We start from the raw sequence: 18,078 nt of genomic DNA on the forward strand, positions 1-18,078 counted from the left end.
CAATCAGCTTTACCAGTTTAATTTTATAGGGGAACCACAGGTACTTTAAAAGAAGGTGATACAGCGCTGTACATCTGGGAGCCGCACTGACTGCCTTGATAGTCACCTCCTCCCTTTAAATACTAATTATTTAAATGTTCTATAATCTGATATTGATACAGAGATACAATAAAAGCTTGTGTAACTGGTCCTGCAGCTTTACTGATATGTCAATGTTGGGACTGTTTCCTTATATTTTGTTATTGTTTTTTTTTTGTTTGTTTGTTTGGTTTTTTTTTTTTTCCAAAAAAGGAAAATAAAAAGTTAGGAGGCAGAAACTGCCAATCGTGGAATCCTGTATTTCTCCCAATTCACTCACACAATAGAGAGAAAGAGAGACAGAAAGGGAGAAAGAGGGAAACAAAAAAGAAAGAGATACAATTGTCGTGTTCTGAAGGCTGGTCCGTGATGGAAAGGGGCATCAGTTCATAGCGAGGTCCAGAGAAGCACAAATAATCATTTGCGCTTTCTGGGACTTTGACTCCTCCTCCGCCCGACCCCCCCCCGACCCGCTCCAAGGCTCACTTCCATAGCTGAGTGCTCAGAGTCTGACCGGATCCGGCGGCGGCGGCCCAACCGCCCATGGCTGAAGGAGGCTGACCGAAGGCCATCTGGCCCCCGGCGCCGTTCAGAGTCATCCCTGACATCTGCTGGTTCACCTGGGGAAGACACGGAGGGCGGTCAGGAGGAACATCGGACAGAACCGGCACCAGTCCAGCTGTGTCCAGATTCAGCAACATGTTTAATTCAGACTCAGACAAGTTCACCGTGACCCCCGTTAAAAGATGTGTGAAAAAGAAACTTTCAAATGAGTTCATCCCACGCTTGTTGGAAAAATCTAACCTTTAGTTTGAGTTTTTTATTTGGAGGGTAAAATTCACATGATAAAATAACTGCTGGTGAAAATTATTGGTTATGCTGACAGAGGGATGTTTGACATTTTCCCTTTGTGCTGGAATGTGCAGAAACGTTGGTCCTGCATGTTTGTGGCTTATTATTCTGCCAAACATCTGAACATCTTCAGTTTTCTGGCACAATCAGACACACACACACATATATTGCATAGGATCTGGCTGTTAAACAAAAACCAGTTCAGATTAACACACTCATTTAAGACGACACACACACACATAAATATATATATATATATATATGTTTCCTTTTTGTACATAAGATGTGTAGTTTGTTCAGATTACATTTAGTTTAAAGGGAATGAGATGGAAGGTTTCTAAAATGTCAGCATATCTAATTTAAGAAATTAAAGAACATTTAATTGCTCAACATACCAAAATGATTTAGATTTAATACCCCCATTAAGTCTAAAACATATTGTAATAATTTGTTTCCCCTTACAGATTAAGCAAATTAATTTCAATTTTGTCAACTTAAAATTTAAACCTGGTCTAGCAAACTACAACTTCCTTAAGTGCACAGATTCTTAGCCAACTATTAAAATATTTGAATATTTAGAAAGGTTAGGCTTGAAAGCCCTTTTCCCATGATGAGGTAGCAAAAAAACAAAAGTAGTAAAAAAAAGAAAACCAAAGACAAACAAAAAGAAAAAGAAACAGGCTGGGCAATGAATCAAGAAATGCTTTTTCACACATCATTTACTAGGTTTACCAGGGTGTCCACATTTCATTGTTTCCCAACTTCACTAAAAATGTGGCAGTGATTTAGAGTTCCTTTTTAACCAGAATACATGCTAATCATCTCCAAAGTGTGATGAAAAGCTTTCTTTACACTTCTTTTGTGCATTTCCATGTGCAGCAGTTTGCCTAAATAATAATAAACACTTTTATTGTACTCTGGATGTTTTACCTTAAAGTTTCAGTATTCCAAATAGTTTGAAAAATAAAAATTGCAGAAAAAAATACTAATTCTGAAGTTGTAGAAGTGCTGCCACCTAGTGGTTACTGAGTGGCAGTGTGGCCATATGATATGAGGCGAGTTCCACCTGTCATTAGCTAATTTGTAATGTTGGTACGCAATTTTCCTTAAGGTATGAGCATGATTATCTTTGATTTTCTTGGTAAAGGTACTAATACTAATGCTGGAAGAAAACAGCATTTTTTTACGGCTTCAGTTAAGGAATCTAACTACATTTGTCCAAATGTTCCATCAAATGTTTCTAATTTGTCATGTCTGTAATATCTTCTACTTTATTGTTTCTGCACTTGTATATTTACTGTAAAGGCCTACACCTCTGGCATACTTTTCTCATATTCTCTGTTCTATTCATTTGCTTTTCTTTGTATTTGTAAACACAGATGTTTTCTCAATAAAAAAAAAAAGAAAAGAAAAAAAAAGTTACGGTGGCTGTACCTGACCCATGTTCCAAGGAGCCTGCTGTCCCGGCTGGATGGCGTACATCCCCTGAGCGGGCATCATGCCTGCAGGCATCGGCGCACCCTGGGGTCCCATCATCCTGGGGGCCATGCCCATCATTCCGGTGGCGGGCGCGTTTCCCATGAAGCCGTTCGGCATCGTCATGCCCACCATCATGGCGGGATTGGGCCCCATCATGGCCGCCCCACTCTGGGCCATCATCGCACCCATGACGGTGGTGGGCGGCACAGCAGCTCCCATGCCTGGAAAGGCCTGATAACCCGGGGTGGCCTGAACAGGAAACTGCATCTGAGAGGGGCCCATGAACATCCCGGCTGACGAGGGGGAAAGAAAAAAAAGAAGAGAACAAGACGGATGAGGAAGTTTAACATTGAAAAAAAAAAAACCTTCAGACTTTCATTCAAAAGAAAAAGTTTAAAAGTTCACAGCAGGTTTGCAAATCATCGATTAAAAAGTTAATATAAAGTTGACTGATCTTATGATTGCAGAATGACTAATTAATAAGCGGCCATTTTCTTAAAACCACATCCTCAACTTTGTAGCTCATAAGTTTTTGGTTAAGAAGTTAACGCTGCTCCATCCTGCACTACTGAAGTAAAACTTAAGGAGTTTCACTTCATTCTGTTTAAATTTCAAATCAAAATGGCATAAAGTGCAATTTGCATTCCACAACAGACTCTGATCGAACTGTTTCTCTTTCCCGTACTGCTCCGCCATATTTGTTTCTGTATGAACTGGCTTCGCTTAAGGATGACCAGTGGCGCCATCTTCTGGATGGAGGTGAAGCACTGAAAGAAGGCCTAAGAGGATGTTATTCGTTAATCGACTGGAACTAATGTTAATCAGCTTACGACTAATTGTTACTTAATAATTCATTAGATTAACTGTTTGCATCCTTAGTTCACACTGAGCAAATAAACATCCATCTGACCTGTATTTGTCAGATATAATAGCTGAAACTGAATTACCAATTTAACCATCTTAGCCATCACCAGTGCATGTCCCCATATGTCCTGACTACTATTGCTGGGGTAATTTCAGTCATAAAAAAAACAACATGTTTATTTTGGCCTGTTGGTTCTCACCAGCAGGGACTTGCTGGGACATGCTGTTTGTTCCATACAGCGACAGAATCGAGTCCTTGGACAGCGGCTTCTTGGTCCCGTCCTCGGCTTTAGCGGCGCTACTGCTGTCGCTGAACAGGTCCAGGTCGGCCTGCCCTGACCCTGAGCTGGCTCCGCCCCCCACGCAGCCCGCAGCCGGAGCTTGTGTCGGAGTGCTGGCCGTGGTACCGGAGCTCCCCTGGAAGGACGACAGAAAGCTGATATTAAAAAAACAAAAACCCCTATAAATGTATTTTGTTTTTATCGATAAAAAATAAAAGTGTTCCTTCTACAGAGTTCACTTAAAGCATGCAAAGCACTGAAACAAACAAAAACAAAATATTTTCTGTTAAAAAAGCGCCACTCGAAACCAAATATTAATGACATTTGAGCCATAAAATGTCATGAATATATATATATATATATTTTTTTTTTCTTTATCAGACCTTCTTTTGGTCAGACTATAATTTAGAAGAACTGAGCCATATCCTTCATCCTGCTTTATTCGTTCCAAAACCAGATGAGCATTTGGGATTGATGAATAGTGTTTACTAGTAACTACTGTTTAACTGAGTTGGAATCAATGCAAAAAAAAATAATAAAGTGGTAAACATCCAATCAGAATCATCCCTGAAACTTATTACTTAATACTAATATATGACTGAGTATAACTTATGGGGACAATTATGTGTATATTTGAGTACACTAAATTAAACTAAATCTACAGTTATTTGAAACATCATATGTTCTTTCAAAAACTTCATAGAAGTTGTGTGTGGCATCATCAGTGATGTTAAATGTTCTCTGATTGGACGTACGTGTCTTTTCACTAACAGGCTAAATTATCTCACGCATGAGATAATGGATGAGATCATTTTCTGCATGCAGAAAATATGGTCCCATAACATCTGCATCAAATAGATTACAAGATAATAAGTGGAAGAGTTAATGGCATCTTTTAATTGAATTGTTTATCCGAACCTTAAGCAATATGTGGACTTCTAATAAGAAAATCCACCATTAAAGTCTTCATCGACTGTTTAATGAAGAGTAAAATTTTGCTCTTTTATTTTTTTTTTCAACCAATATCAATAGTTACCACTTTTTCTCCAACACATTTATTTTTAAGTTTGACCAGCAGGAAACCACCGCTGCTGCTGCTGCTGCTGCTGCTGAGTCACGACTGGATCGGGCGTTTTTACCTGAGAAAACTGAGCTGCAGATGTGGATGACGGCAGAGGGTTGGACACCATGGGGCCAAATATATCCAGGTCATTGTTCTGGTTTGTGCTTGTGCTACCATTGTTAGCTGATGCTGCAGCGGCGGGCGTGTCTGTGGCAGAACAGAAAGCAAACTGGTTTTACAGGAGGAATACAGCCTCGACAGAGGGAGCAGCATTCCTCCTCGTCTCAGTGAAAAGCCTTCTGCTTCTTCACTTCATTCTGCCTGTATTCATCAGAAATGGAGCATAACAATAAGACCGGAATGATATCTGACAATGTCCCATCACTCAATTGGAAAAACAAACAAACAAAAAAAACAAAAAACAAGTGAATTCACGTTTACACAGATATCGGCTCGATAGCAGGCGGTTCAGCACGAGCCAGAGGCATGAGGAAACCAACACGGACGACTTGTTCCTGTTTGCATTTGATGCTGGTCTGTGTGCGATCGCAGATCTGTAATACACGGCAGGATTAGAGGCTTATTGAGGCGACTTCAGGTTCAGGGATTTTCAGCATGACAAAGCTGGTTTGTTTGTCGCCATGGCAACTCGGGGCTGAAACCTAACCTGATTCACAGCAGTTCGTGTTTGCGGAGAGGTTTGGGAGGTCGACGTACATCGAAATGCCAACCTCGGGCCAATCGGTGCGGTTAGAAAAGAAGCACCGAAGATAAAAACACCGCGTGGGCTGAGGGCGGACCGAAAAATGTAAAAGTTTCATTTTCTGATGTAGCAGAGAAAGAGCTGAAGTCGCAGGAGTTGTAAGGAGCACAGAAACGTGTGTCATATTCACTCCCCCACCTGCTGCTGATCAGCTGGCTCACCAAAGGCTGCCACAGCTACCTTGGCTGTAGGGAAATATTTACAGTTGTATACAGAGCAGGCAATTTCCAGTCAACTTCTTAGCGTCGAACTGGCACATCACATACATTACGGACAAACGTTAGCAATTATGTAAAATTTAAAACCTCAAAAAGAGTCCACGCCTCCAGCAAACAATCATTTCTCAACAACGGAGAGCCCAGGCCCTCTGTATGAAGCAAAGTGTAGAACAAGGGGCTGGTTTCTAACCAGACTGTAATTGTTGTTTAATGCAGCAGAAACTGTCTTAGTACGGCATTTGGATTTTAGTCTCTTAGAGAAACTAAGTTGCTTCATAGCAGCAAGTACTATCCACAAACAACCGCTTAAATAAAACCATGTTGCTGAGAAAGATATCATTTATATTTTCACAGTAGCAGTGGTCTGTGTTAGCAGTGAACCCAAAGCAAAAAGAAACATCAAAACTGTTCAACTACTTATTATTATTTTTTTAACGACAAGTCTTATCATCATTGCCACATTCTTCTACACTTTCACACTTTTTCCTGACCCACAACTAACTCAGGTTTTCCCTCATTCTTCTCTTTGCCTTCCACTGTCAGGACTTTAACGTCACACTTGGTGAACTTTAGCATCTGTAAATACAGAGTCGGCATACAGAGTTGCAGTGCACAACACCTATTATGAAATACAACCCATCAAATATTGCATCAAAGCAAACTTTTGCTGTTACAATGTAGCCCATATTGACATTTTCATGGCGAGTGCAATTTGATATACTGTTGCAAATTGCAGCTCAAAATAAGGATATATCGCACTCGGTTTTAAGCATCTGATTTTACAAAAACGTCAAGAGAATCTGCTGCTGGTGTTACTGAAAGCCCACTAAAAGAAGAGCCTACTGGTGAAGCAAGTAACTGAGATCTAGTCACTCAGAGATCTGGTCACTCAGAGATCTGGTCACTCAGAGATCTGGTCACTCAGAGATCTGGTCACTCTGGATGGATTTTAATGCCAGGTGTAAAAAGTCAGACTCAATCCCTCCATTTTTCGGTGATTTCTCTGCAAGTCTATTATTTTACACAGTTACTTGACGTTTGCTTCCTGTCAGGGAGCATCCCTTTCCTTCTTTAATATGATTGGTTCCCTTGTTCCTCCTCTGACCATTTTGCATAATTATGCACATTTATAATAGCTAGAAAGATCCGAGTTCATTTCCCCATCTGAGAGCAGGCTTTTCAGACACCCCAAAACCCTACCTTCAATGTAAAATGTTGAACCTTCTTCAAGATGCAGGCCTCTTGTGTTTTATTATTTAGCCTAACCAGGTCACTGCTACCAATCTGTCTTGCTTTTTGTTGCATTTGAAACTGAGCTGCAGATCATGTGAAACTTTAAACTTGCATCAGGGTTTTTAATCGAAACAAGAAGTTAGAGGCCTGGCGTCAGCAGCTTTAGCACTTCCTCTTCTGAACACAAACACAACAACTAGCATTCAGCCGTTTCTGGTGTAAAGCAGCAGGAATAAAGTTTAGCTGGAAGCTAAAAGTCTTTCGCTGCATCATAAGAGGAATCAGAATATATCAGCTTAATGCAAATGATGCCGGCTAAAGCGACGTATCTGTTCTGATGGGGTTTGGCAGAGGAAGTTTTCTCTCTGACTCGTCGGCTCGATCAAAACAAAGTGTGAAAAATGAATCTACCACAGACGGGGTAAACGGCAACTATTAGGCAACACCGTGACATGTTCCCGCTCCCCTGTGACCGGCCACTACGGCCAAAAACCAACATTTTACTAAGCTCAACTGTAAATACAAGATATTCCTGCAGTGGTTCAACTACAGTCCCAACACGTGTATGACAAGCAAAATGAAAATAAAACAGGAATCAATGCAGTTTAGCATGTTTTTAAACCTACATTTCTAACTAATAATATTTGAGTTTGCACATTTTACACTCACCAAGGCCTAGTAGGTTCACAGGGGGCTCTGAAGACTTTGCAGGACTTATTTTGGGAGCTGGCCTGGACTCTTCACTCTGAGAGCAAAATATGTTTTAAAGCAAAACTTAAAAGGCAGCAAAAGCAGAAAACAACTCAAACGGCTCAGTTTATGTGTGCTCCAGACTCACCTTGGTGTAAGAAGACACCTTGTTCCCTCTGTCCGGCTCCTTCTCCTTCTTACTATCTTTCGGCTGACGACACAGACACAAAAAACACTGAACAACTGAAACCACTTTTATCTTCAGCCTTCTCTGATGAGACGCATAAATCGGGCTCAAGACAAACTGTCGCTAAGGCAACCATGCGACAATGCCCCCTAAGACGCCTTTCTATTTTGTCCTCCAGAGACTTGTGGAGTTTTTATTTTACCTCCTTCACCATCCTCCTCACTGTGGGAGGTCAAAGTTTAAGCAGTTTTAACCTTTTAATCATTACTCTACAGATGCGGGCAACTTTCTTGAATCAACCTCTTACTCCAAAGGTAAGTTCTCTTGTTTTTCTCCACTTTTAGGAGTGACTATGTTGACTTCTGTGTCTATATAGTCAAATGTGAAATATCTGGGTCGCATATGCAGTTTGCTTCTCATCACACTGCATGTGGCTCTCTTTAGCCTCAACCCCCATAGTGCCAATATTAAAAGCATTTTTGCAGAGCATGAACCTAGCCTCTCATGGGTTGGCAACGGGAGAGAGCCAGTGGTGAAAATGAAAGAATAAATTTGAGCTCTAACGGCTCGACACACAGGAAGCAACGTAGACGAGACACAAGAAAGTTGAAATATGTTCTAACTTTTTGTCTTGATTGTGTCCCAAAGCTAGCTAGAAAGGGTATATTAGCAGCTAGCTATCGGCAGTCTCGACCACGGTGAGCCACAAAACGTAATGAAGATGTCGGCGCACAACTCAAACTTTTGTTTGACAGAAAAGGCCCACGAGAAAAAAAAAGCTACATATGAGATAAAATAGTTGTGCCACAACAAAATTTAAGACCTGTGTTTATCGAATTTAAGGCCAACATGCATTATTTAACCAATTTAAGACTTATTAAGCCTTAATTGTAGATATTAATTTTAGACTTTCTAAGGTTGTGCAGACAGTCTGCTCATAAAGTAAAACGTTTAAATGTACATTTGAAAAATTATTCAGTTGCACTCATTTTACAGGAATTGTTGGCGACCTCATCAATTGTGGGACCAACAATTTTGTTCAAAACAATTTCTTTAAAACTTCAGAATGAGATTATTCTGCTGCAAAAGAAGATAAACTTAATCTTAAGGCTTTTTATGCATCTTTACCAAAGATGCCAATGTTTGTGTAGGGGGGGCTTTATATGGATGCTTAATACATACACTGCTTCTAATGATTGCATTCTTGTTGTAGTATTTCTTCTTCTCGTATTTATCCCTGATGAAGAATTCAACTGCTCTGAGGGAAGCAGTTAAGGAGGAAACTGAGCAACAAAGATGCAGAACACAGACACCATAAGAGAGCATGGGAACGTTGGGCTTCTGTGTCAGCTGACAGCAAAAAGATACTGGTCTGTCTGAGGTCTTCTGAAGCTGTCTGGAAGGTTGGCTTCATAAAGCTGCCTGGCCTTGGTGTTACCCATTTCCTGTATGCTCTGGGGGGAAAAAAAGGGGGAAATAAAAAGGTGTAAAGTCAGCAATCAAATAAGACTCCAGATAAGCTCAGTGATATCAAATCAGAGTCATCAGAAGGACCTTTGAAGCAGAGTCTCTGCTGCTCCGCCAGGCCTGAAAGTACAAGCAGCAGTTTTGCATCTAGTTTGTTTGGCAGAGCTTTGTCGATGTTGGGCTTTTTTTTTTTTTTTTCCTTTTTCTCCAACACGTCTATATTAAAAAGCCTGAAGTTGGGTAGCTTAAAAGTTTCACCAAGTGTTTTCTAGCTGCGTTATGGCTCCGGTGCTCATTATGATGGTAATTTACTCCAAAAAAAAAAAAAAAAAACTGGCAATGAGGAGGAAATTTTAAATGATAAATGAAGGGTTAGAAACTACAAAGGTTTGTGATGCAAGGTGTTGCTTTACTGTGGAGACTAAAAGATATTTATTGAAAGGTTTTAATACAAAATTACAGCCCATGACCATTCTTGTGTCTTAGAAGTTTATTTGTGGTTAGTAAATGGCAAACTGATGGACAGCACATATTTGTCGACGCTGACATCTCAGAATGTTAAAACAATAACTGAGAAAATAGTTATTGTTATTAGGCTTCCCTGCCTTCTTCGTTTCTCCAGAAGTATTTCTGTAAAGCACAGCTTAAATACGCAAGATGATACAACTTGGTTTGAAACTACAAATCGACAATTCAGGATTATGATCATTAGTTTTAACTATATTTAGACTAATAATAATAATAATAACATTTGAAAGGGGCAGATGCAGTTTTTTTCTGTCTGTAGATTATCCTAAATTCACATCCAGTAGTTTTGACAGTGAAACATTTTTGAATTCTTCGCTGGGATCAGATTTCAGCTGCTGTTCAGTTCAGTGCTTTCTTTGCTACTTTCATTTCAAATGACACAACAAACAACAAATCTCTGTGACAGGCGTGTCAGATTCCCATAGCTACAATTAGAGCTTTCAATTAGAGGCTAAACAACATGATATTGTATTTTTTATATATACATCTAGTGGCTATATTTAAAAAAGATTGGTTGCTGGTTGATATTCCTGATAGCTTACTTATTTTATTTAGCCAATATAAAGTTGTTTTGTTGTTTTATTTTGAACTGGGGTGAAAATAATGATTTCTATTTACCAGTAAGCTGAAAATACCAAGCTATAAGCAGTAACTTATTTTCCTATAAGATTCATTAGAGCAGGCTGCAATATTCAACCACTTTGCGTCAAGATTGAAGATGCTCTAGGATTTGGAAAACAGAAAATAATTGAAAAATAAAATAGGAAAAATACAATCTAGTCAAAATGACGACATTCCTCTAATAACAAATCACAAACTGTTTGTGCAAATCATGCCAATTGTGTGTGAACTAGATCTGGGTCAGTTAAAAACACATCAAATTTCAAAATCAAAGTTTTGGTGTTCAGCATTTATTTATTGTTTCGAGTCTGCACATCAAAAATGAAAACAATAATTAAATGCTAAACATTCCATCACTGCAACATCAATAGACGGCTAACAGACAAGATAATTAGAAGCAGGGCAAAGACTGTATGTGAGTTTGTTTCTGAAGTTTTTGCTCCAGCAAATAAAAGGATACATAAAAACAAACCTACTTAGCTGATACAAAGTGTAGATTCCACAAAAAAAGAGAAAGTACTTAATTTATTGTTAAGAATTTAGTTGTTCTTCTTTTGAAAATTAATGGAAGCTGAATGCCTTTTTAGTCAAGGTCTGAATATTCCAGTTTTTACAGAACTAATATCGCATCCTCTTGAAACTAATGTAACCTCTTTGATTATTAATACGAATGTTAGAAATCAACACATGAATATGTGGAACCACTATAAAAAGCTACGTCATATTGAGGATAATCTTTTAATGTTTTATGGCAATGTCTTAAATTCATCACATGTTTCAATATAAATTAATTGACCATAAATTTCCCCAGAATTTTATGTCCTGGTATCATTTAAAGGCTCTTTGAGATGATACTCCTCCCATGCGTTTGAAAGCTTTGCTAACCTCAGTCAAAGACAGGAAACAGTACCTGGATCTGTTCTGAGGTCCATTGGTCCAGGTTGACTGATTTCACTCTGGATATGTGTACTCCCAGGTTCCTGTGGATGCCTGCACACCGGATGCAGATGAAAACTCCCAGATTCCAGGATGCCCATCTTGGACCTGTTGAGGGCGGAAAACAGTGATAACGTGAGACGTTTCCAGAGGAACGACACCAACATGTTCGATCATGTTGAGGTGCCAGAACGGAAAGCAATAAAAATGTGTCCCAACAAGAAAACAAGTCAGGGTTTTCTAGGGAAGATGAGTCGGTGTTCATTAAAGCGGCGGGTGCAGGGAAGCAGCGGGGGAGCTTAGGTAGATTTACAGAAGTTAGCTCGCTACTTAGCAACTTAGTTTAGCTTAGGGGTAAGAAATGTCAGGTGACCAGTTTGAGCCGTTTAGCTTAGAAGAGCAACACAACGGTAAGGCGGTGCTGTTATTTCTCTGCCGATAGATTTAAAGGACTACACATTTTACACAAAACCAATAAAACACTGTGCGGAGTGAACGCCGCACCTTTCGCTTCGCAGTCGGCGCAGTACTTGTTGTCTTCCTCCCTCAGCATTTTGGACAGGATGGCCTGGTGCTGCTCGTTAAGTTTCTGGGCCTTCTCTCTCTCCGAGCGGGTCGTCATGTTCACTGCTTCAGCGGGGCTTGTTTCAGTGAAGCAATCGGTATTTTAATCAGTCGTCAGTGAAGAGAAGTTTTATGGTAAAATATCATAATCGGAGGTCTAAAAACCTCCGACTGGGAAATGAAGACACCCGGAACCGGAATCTCCTCTCCGCCCACAGGAATCCTAAAGCTGACGAGGCGGACTCATCGGATTGGGTGAGCGTTCTGACGTCATCTGACGCAGTGCTTAGAGTGGCATACGTTTTGATTACTACGCTTTAAATTTTTAAGAACGTTTACATGGTTTCTAAATTATTACAGTAAATAATTTTTACAAGTTAGCTGCTGTCTGTTCCGTTGATTCTTGACACTAGGTTGACATTTTATACTCCACTATATTTATGTTTAGTAAAACAATAAAATTCTGGATAGTAATTATAATTACTATTGAGAATTTTCTGAACGCACCAATAAAAACACATACTAAGTATTTTTATTTGGAAATCAATTTAACTTTAGTGTTTAAAAATAAATGATCAGCAAATCAGTTTTAGATTAATCACCTGTAAGTAAAGCAGTTACCATTACTCACTGACCTTGATAACGCTTACAGGTGAAAAAGAATCCAAGATGTTATAAGAGTAAAAGCCTTTATAGTTGATTTATGAATCAAGCGAGTACTATAATGCATAAAATTCGTGTATAAAGCATCAATATTTAGTATCATTTGAGGCACACATTTGATTTGCTGCTTTTTCTGCCTCGGAAGTATAAGCTAGACTAAAAATGCATCTTGGAAATTACCTTCAGTGTTGTCTTTTAAATTTATATATACACACACATCAATGAAGTAATCTAGCAAAGCACATAAAAATGTGTTTATTAAAGAAGCATAAACATTCAGAAACAAATATTAATAAAGTACAGAAAAAACGTTTATTAGAATTAGGTGACTGATAGTTTGAATTAAATTTAACTTTTCTAGCTTTTATGCCAAAATAAGAAGTGAAGATCCCGTTTTATTTTATTGCTCGGTGAACAGCAATAAAACATCTGCTAAGATCACAAACACTTCAAGAACTTTAAAATCTCAGACTTATCAAAATAGCACATGGTGCCCATGCAAATGCAGAATATCTTATATTTGCAATAAGAACTAAATTAACACAAACAGAAATGAGTTGTATAACTAATACATATTTACAAAAAGTAACTCTCTTGTCTCGGTTCTTCAGACGGTTGTCAAAGAACTGTAGGGCTCAAATACACACAAATGAAAGACACTGACTGATGTGTTGTGCTTGAGAAAATTAAAGAGTAAAAATTTGAACATCAGTCAATTAGAAGAAGGTCTCCAGGCGGATCTTGAAGTTGTTCTCCTGGTGTCTCACTGCGATCCCATACCGAAGCAGCATCTCCACGTACGGTGGCCAGAACGTGTGATCTATCGTAACATAAGGGTCGTGCGGCGTGTTCATGACTTTGTCCATAAGAACCTGCAGGTGTTGTCGACATAGAGAGGTATTTGGGTTTTCTTAGACTGTTCTGGAACAAACATGTCAAGTAAAAACAGGCCATGCACTGAACAAGGAGCTTCATCACGGTTACCAAAAACCTCCAGGATGCAGCTTAATGAGTGATTTTAACTACATGTTTATTCTCATTCTTACACTTTTAGGGCTAAAGCAAAGACTAAAGACCTGAGAGAAAATAAAACCTTGATAAACCTTTGTTTCACACTGTAAATTACTTTAATAGTAAAGTAACAAAGGAGGGGATAAAATGAAAACCTTTTCATAACATTGAAGCTTTGTGTTTTCATTGTTTTTGTCTTTAATAAAAGTAGAACAAAAGTGCAACTAACTGAGTTTTACATATGGCACTGACTACAGTTTGACTGCTTGCGCTGTTTATCAGTGCCACAGTAATAGTTTGTAGCGGTGAAATCAGAACTGATGCTAAGCAAACACTTGCACTAGTTTAGCACTAGAACCAATTTAGCTAAACCAAAAAGGAAGCTACATGTTGCAGCTCATGTTGATGTAATTACTTATTTTTATGGGTGCACCGATTGCAGTTTTCTGGCCGATCGCCGATTACCGATCTTTTGAAAAGCCTAATTACAGATTCCGATTTTGTCCAATGCCAGTTTTTTGTCTGAAATGTTGCTGAATATATCAAGAAAGTTGCTGAACTGGCAACAACAGGGTGACTATTGTTAACTGTAAATGTACAGATATGACCTGGTCGGCCGGTTTGTCAGTCAAACCTCTCCCACAGGAGAAAAGAAAAGCACAGTGGGTGATTTTTAGACTTTTGCCAAGGTTGATAACATTGGCGGATAAGATCGGCTTCACATGTAAAAATCAGCCGATTACCGATCTTCCAAAATTAAGGAAATTAGCCGGCCGATAAATCGGTGCACCCCTACTTATTTTCACTGTCTGAGCTATTTTTATGACCGCCTGAAACAGCAAACAGCCACAGCTTACATTATCTTGTAAAGTAGAACAACAGGGAATAAATTAGTATTTTAGTATTAGTATTGATTCACAAATCAATATTGTGAATTAAATATTCACAATATTGATTTTGTTTGCGATTAACTCAAATTTTGTTAACAAAAAAAGTAGAAAACTATTGAAATATTGACTGTTTTAACATGTCAATGTTAAAATAGAACGACATCGCACACCCACCTCAAGAATTTTACTGAGGGAAACAAGATCCTCACTTATCTTCAGGGGAATGTTCTGAAAATAAAAAATACATTTTAAAAAATGGAATATATAAAACAAACACTTTATTATCCACACTGCGGCAGGTTAACCCACCTTCTTCTTTTTGCTGGCAGTAGACTCGTCCTGAGGGAGAGGGACATGTTTCTCCAGAATGTCTCCCAGCGACTCCATCAGCTGTTCCTGATAAGCCTTCATTTTCTGGATTTTGGCCTTTGTCTCCAGAAGGATGCTGGAGGAACATAAATATAACCAGAGAATCACTGCGGTAATCTATAAATACTTAATTTCACCAGGCTTTCCTTTACATTTTGCACTTTAAACTAAAATTTCACATAGAGAAAGATTAGTGGAGTGATGGAAGGATCCCTATTTAATTTATACAATTAAAAATTAATTGTATAAATTAAATGCAATTTAATTTATACAATTAAATAGGGAATACTCCTGGAATGAAACATATTTTTTTCCCGCCAAACCTATCCAGACCTGGAAAATCCATAAATCAGGTATGGATACCTTCCAGGCCGCATGGGAACCTCGAATGTCTCTTTTCATTTGGCGTCACATTGCCATCGCACTCACTTGTGCTCTGAATATTTCTCCTTTTCCACCCGAAGTCGTTCGATATGATCATTGGCAGCTAATAGCACCTGCTTCTTCTCCTCCAGCCATTTCTGCTCTCTGTAAAGCACGAGGCGAAACACAAAGTGCGAAGTCACAGAAAGGTCTCGTCCATTCAGTCCTGGGAAACATTTATGTGCTCTGATGAAGCAGAAAGTAGTGAAGGAAAGCTTTGCCGGGTAATGGAAAGGTCACGCACAGCTCTTTAGTCTCTCTCAATTTGTCTCTCTTGGCTTCACAACAAGAAACGACCATCTCCAGTTCGGAGCAAAGCTTGAGCATCTGCAGAGGACGACACGTGGGACATGTTTTGAGAAAAGTGGGAGGGAGGGGAATGTTTTATGATTTCTAAGGAATTTTTGTTTCACACATGGACACACCTCATCTTTTCCTGCATGAAGTAAAATTTCTGCGTTAGCCGCAAGCGCTGCGGAGGAGGTTAAAAGAAGAAGAAAAAGAAAAAAAATCAGTCAACAAAAACATTTAAACTCAGTCAAATTTGACATCGTTGAACGTTTTATTTTCCTTACATGACAAACTCGACAAAAATGTAACAGCAATACAAGATGTAGGATAGCAATGAGACTGTGGTGTGTGATATTAATATTAACATTCAGGCTGTAAATAGTAGAATGATGCAATGGTTTCATTGCAGTGGGAGAAGTGAGGACTTACAGCTCGGCTGCATGGACATCCACAGCTTCAGTTCAGCATCTGTAGCCGCCAGTCTGCTTACTGACTGTTACATGTGAAAATACACAGTAAAACAAAATAAAAATAAAAAAGTCAAGTTAAATAAACAAACCTGAAAGCAACAACATACAAATCAACTGAAGAACCAGGCAAGAATGAACTTGTACCAATTGTGAACTTACAAGCAAGGTTCTAAAAGTTGCAATTTTAACACAGCTGAAATATTTTTTTCCATCATACCACCCCTTTGGTGCACTGGAGTCGAAACGATTAATCAGATTAATCACTGACAGCTGATTTAGTAATCGATTAGACTACAGACTCAAAGCTGTTTAAAGAACATATTCAGAGCATTAACTGAGCCGCAATTGTACAAAAGAAAAATATACATTTTGCATTTGAAAAATTGTAAATATGTGCTAATCAGAACAAGTGACAGTTTTATCTTCACCTGGTTTACCTTTTGCTATCCAATCTGTAATAGGGTAATCCAAAAATCAATCAACACACTATCTGTACTGATTTTAAGTCAAGCAGGAAGTGCTGAGCTCTTCTCCTGTTGATGGCAGAAGTATTTATTTAGATGCAAGCTTTGCTACTGAGGATGATCAAGCCTACAGTACAGAAATGCTATGTTGCTTCATTTTAGGCTATTAAATGTTTTTTGTTTTTTTAAGAAATTGACATTTGCATCTTTTAATGCATTTCTAATATTGTATATAAAAAGGTTTTATAAGTTATATGAAAAATGTGCAGAAATTTTGTCCGATTAATTATCAGAACAACTGATTGGTCCAACAAACGTTCATCCTAAGACTGATCTGAAATATGCAGGACAGTGAGTCCCAAGGACCAGCTTTAGGCACCACCACAATAAATCATTCAATCACAAAAACAGATACAGTGGCAAAGCGCAAAACAAGGTGACAAACTAAAAACAGTCTTCGCATTAACAAGTTCTGGTACAGAAAGGGGAAAGTCATCATCTGGGAACTGGAAGTTTGTGACCTTCATTCCAGTTTTTCCCTCTAAAACAAGCTAAAGGGAGACCTGCTGCACAGAAGCAGGACTACAATCCTCAGTTTGCACACATTATGTGCAAAACGGCGAGCGAAGTTATGCTTTTGTTTGTGTGAGTAAAATGAGTAAGTGTGTAACTATGCTAATTTATTTAATACACTATTTATTGAGTGAAATCTGGAATAGCTTTGCATGGCGTGCAGTGTGGCTAAAAAAAATAAATAAATAAACAAAGGGAAGTGTCCCACCTTCAAAATGCAAAGCAGTCATTGTTGTACCATCCAGTTAACATCCTAATTATTTGACTGAGGTGTGTCAAAGCAGCAAATGACCTCGAAAATTTACAGAAATGACTCGTTTTCATAGAAATACAAGGATGAATGCAGAAGATGGAAACCTTTAACCATCTGACCTGTTCCTGGTGATTCTCACAGATGTCTGGTTCACACAGTATGATTTCATTCTGGAGCTGCAGACAAACATGACATCAATATTTATTATTTGTTTGTTTGCTCTAAAGTTTCATGGAGCGGAAAGATGGTTTACCTTCTCCAGTTGAGCAAATTGCTCCTCACATTGCTGCACCAGCTCCGACTCGGCGGCCTCTGAGAGCTGTCCAGCAGCTCTTCTGTCTGCCCGGACCTCACCCTGCAGGAGGAAGCAACACAGGCCGAAACATGACAATTATATACCCGCTTCAATACACAGAAAACCGCAAGCAAACGGCTAACAGTGTCCGCGCAAAGTCACGTTACATTATAAATCGAGAAAAGTTGCCTAAAGAGCGGCGTCAGTTAGCACGGACCGATGTTCATTGTCATAAACATAAGATATTAAAAATACAGAATTAAACAGAAACACGAAAATCAATAAGGTACAACTCACGGGGTCACATCTTACCATGTTCAGTAAATCCAAACTTTTTTTCTAAACATACAAAACATACAATGTCCGTGTTTGTTTCAAAATGCCGCCCGACACTGGTGGCGTCATGACGTCAGCGACGTAGAGAGCGTTGCGTAAAACTGCGCAGGTCAAGTAGATACAATGTAAACAAAGTCCATCCGAAATTGCAGATTTCAGTGGCAAGTAATAGAGAATAATAATAATAATAATAATAATAATAATAATAATAATAAT

General features: G+C 38.8%; 2 protein-coding genes across 4 annotated transcripts; both read right to left on the bottom strand.

Annotated features, from left to right (window-relative positions):
* Positions 1–12,060, bottom strand: LOC103131348 (stromal membrane-associated protein 1-like). The gene is made up of 10 exons (XM_007542975.2): positions 11,765–12,060; positions 11,235–11,368; positions 9,077–9,162; positions 8,891–8,966; positions 7,670–7,732; positions 7,501–7,576; positions 4,694–4,824; positions 3,474–3,690; positions 2,365–2,702; positions 1–698 (listed from the first exon to the last, which is right to left on the bottom strand). Exons 1-10 carry the CDS (start codon positions 11,880–11,882, stop codon positions 561–563), a joined length of 1,377 nt encoding a protein of 458 aa, XP_007543037.1. The 5' UTR covers positions 11,883–12,060; the 3' UTR covers positions 1–560.
* Positions 12,061–12,717: 657 nt separating this feature from the next.
* LOC103131360 (centromere protein K-like) lies at positions 12,718–17,949 on the bottom strand. Of its 3 annotated transcripts, XM_016666397.1 has the most exons (11): positions 17,824–17,943; positions 17,485–17,586; positions 17,351–17,407; positions 15,901–15,964; positions 15,606–15,652; positions 15,425–15,507; positions 15,187–15,285; positions 14,698–14,833; positions 14,563–14,616; positions 13,189–13,359; positions 12,718–13,155 (listed from the first exon to the last, which is right to left on the bottom strand). In XM_016666397.1, the coding sequence occupies exons 1-10, from the start codon at positions 17,839–17,841 to the stop codon at positions 13,204–13,206; spliced, it is 816 nt and encodes a 271-aa protein (XP_016521883.1). In that variant the 5' UTR covers positions 17,842–17,943; the 3' UTR covers positions 12,718–13,155; positions 13,189–13,203. The 3 variants fall into 3 exon arrangements, with proteins under 3 accessions (XP_016521883.1, XP_007543046.1, XP_016521878.1); XM_007542984.2 differs by having other exon boundaries at positions 12,718–13,359; positions 17,839–17,949; XM_016666392.1 differs by having other exon boundaries at positions 12,718–13,359.
* Between the last annotated feature and the right edge of the window lie 129 nt (positions 17,950–18,078).

This window comes from Poecilia formosa, unplaced genomic scaffold (genome assembly GCF_000485575.1).
Source record: "Poecilia formosa unplaced genomic scaffold, Poecilia_formosa-5.1.2 Scaffold11, whole genome shotgun sequence".
In the NCBI taxonomy this organism is placed as follows: domain Eukaryota; kingdom Metazoa; phylum Chordata; class Actinopteri; order Cyprinodontiformes; family Poeciliidae; genus Poecilia; species Poecilia formosa.

Bases quoted from the DNA above. Each gene is read 5' to 3' on its own strand.
- LOC103131360 (XM_016666397.1), bottom strand. The intron at 15,508-15,605 runs GTGTGTCCATGT...CGTCCTCTGCAG, and splicing joins TTCATGCAGGAAAAGATGAG to ATGCTCAAGCTTTGCTCCGA. The intron at 13,360-14,562 runs GTGGGTGTGCGA...CAACACCTGCAG, and splicing joins CCCTCAGTAAAATTCTTGAG to GTTCTTATGGACAAAGTCAT.
- LOC103131348 (XM_007542975.2), bottom strand. From the start codon at position 11,882: ATGACGACCCGCTCGGAGAGAGAGAAGGCCCAGAAACTTAACGAGCAG. The intron at 11,369-11,764 runs GTGCGGCGTTCA...CGCCCTCAACAG, and splicing joins CGCCGACTGCGAAGCGAAAG to GTCCAAGATGGGCATCCTGG. The intron at 2,703-3,473 runs GTGAGAACCAAC...CCCCCTCGTCAG, and splicing joins GTCCCAGCAAGTCCCTGCTG to CCGGGATGTTCATGGGCCCC.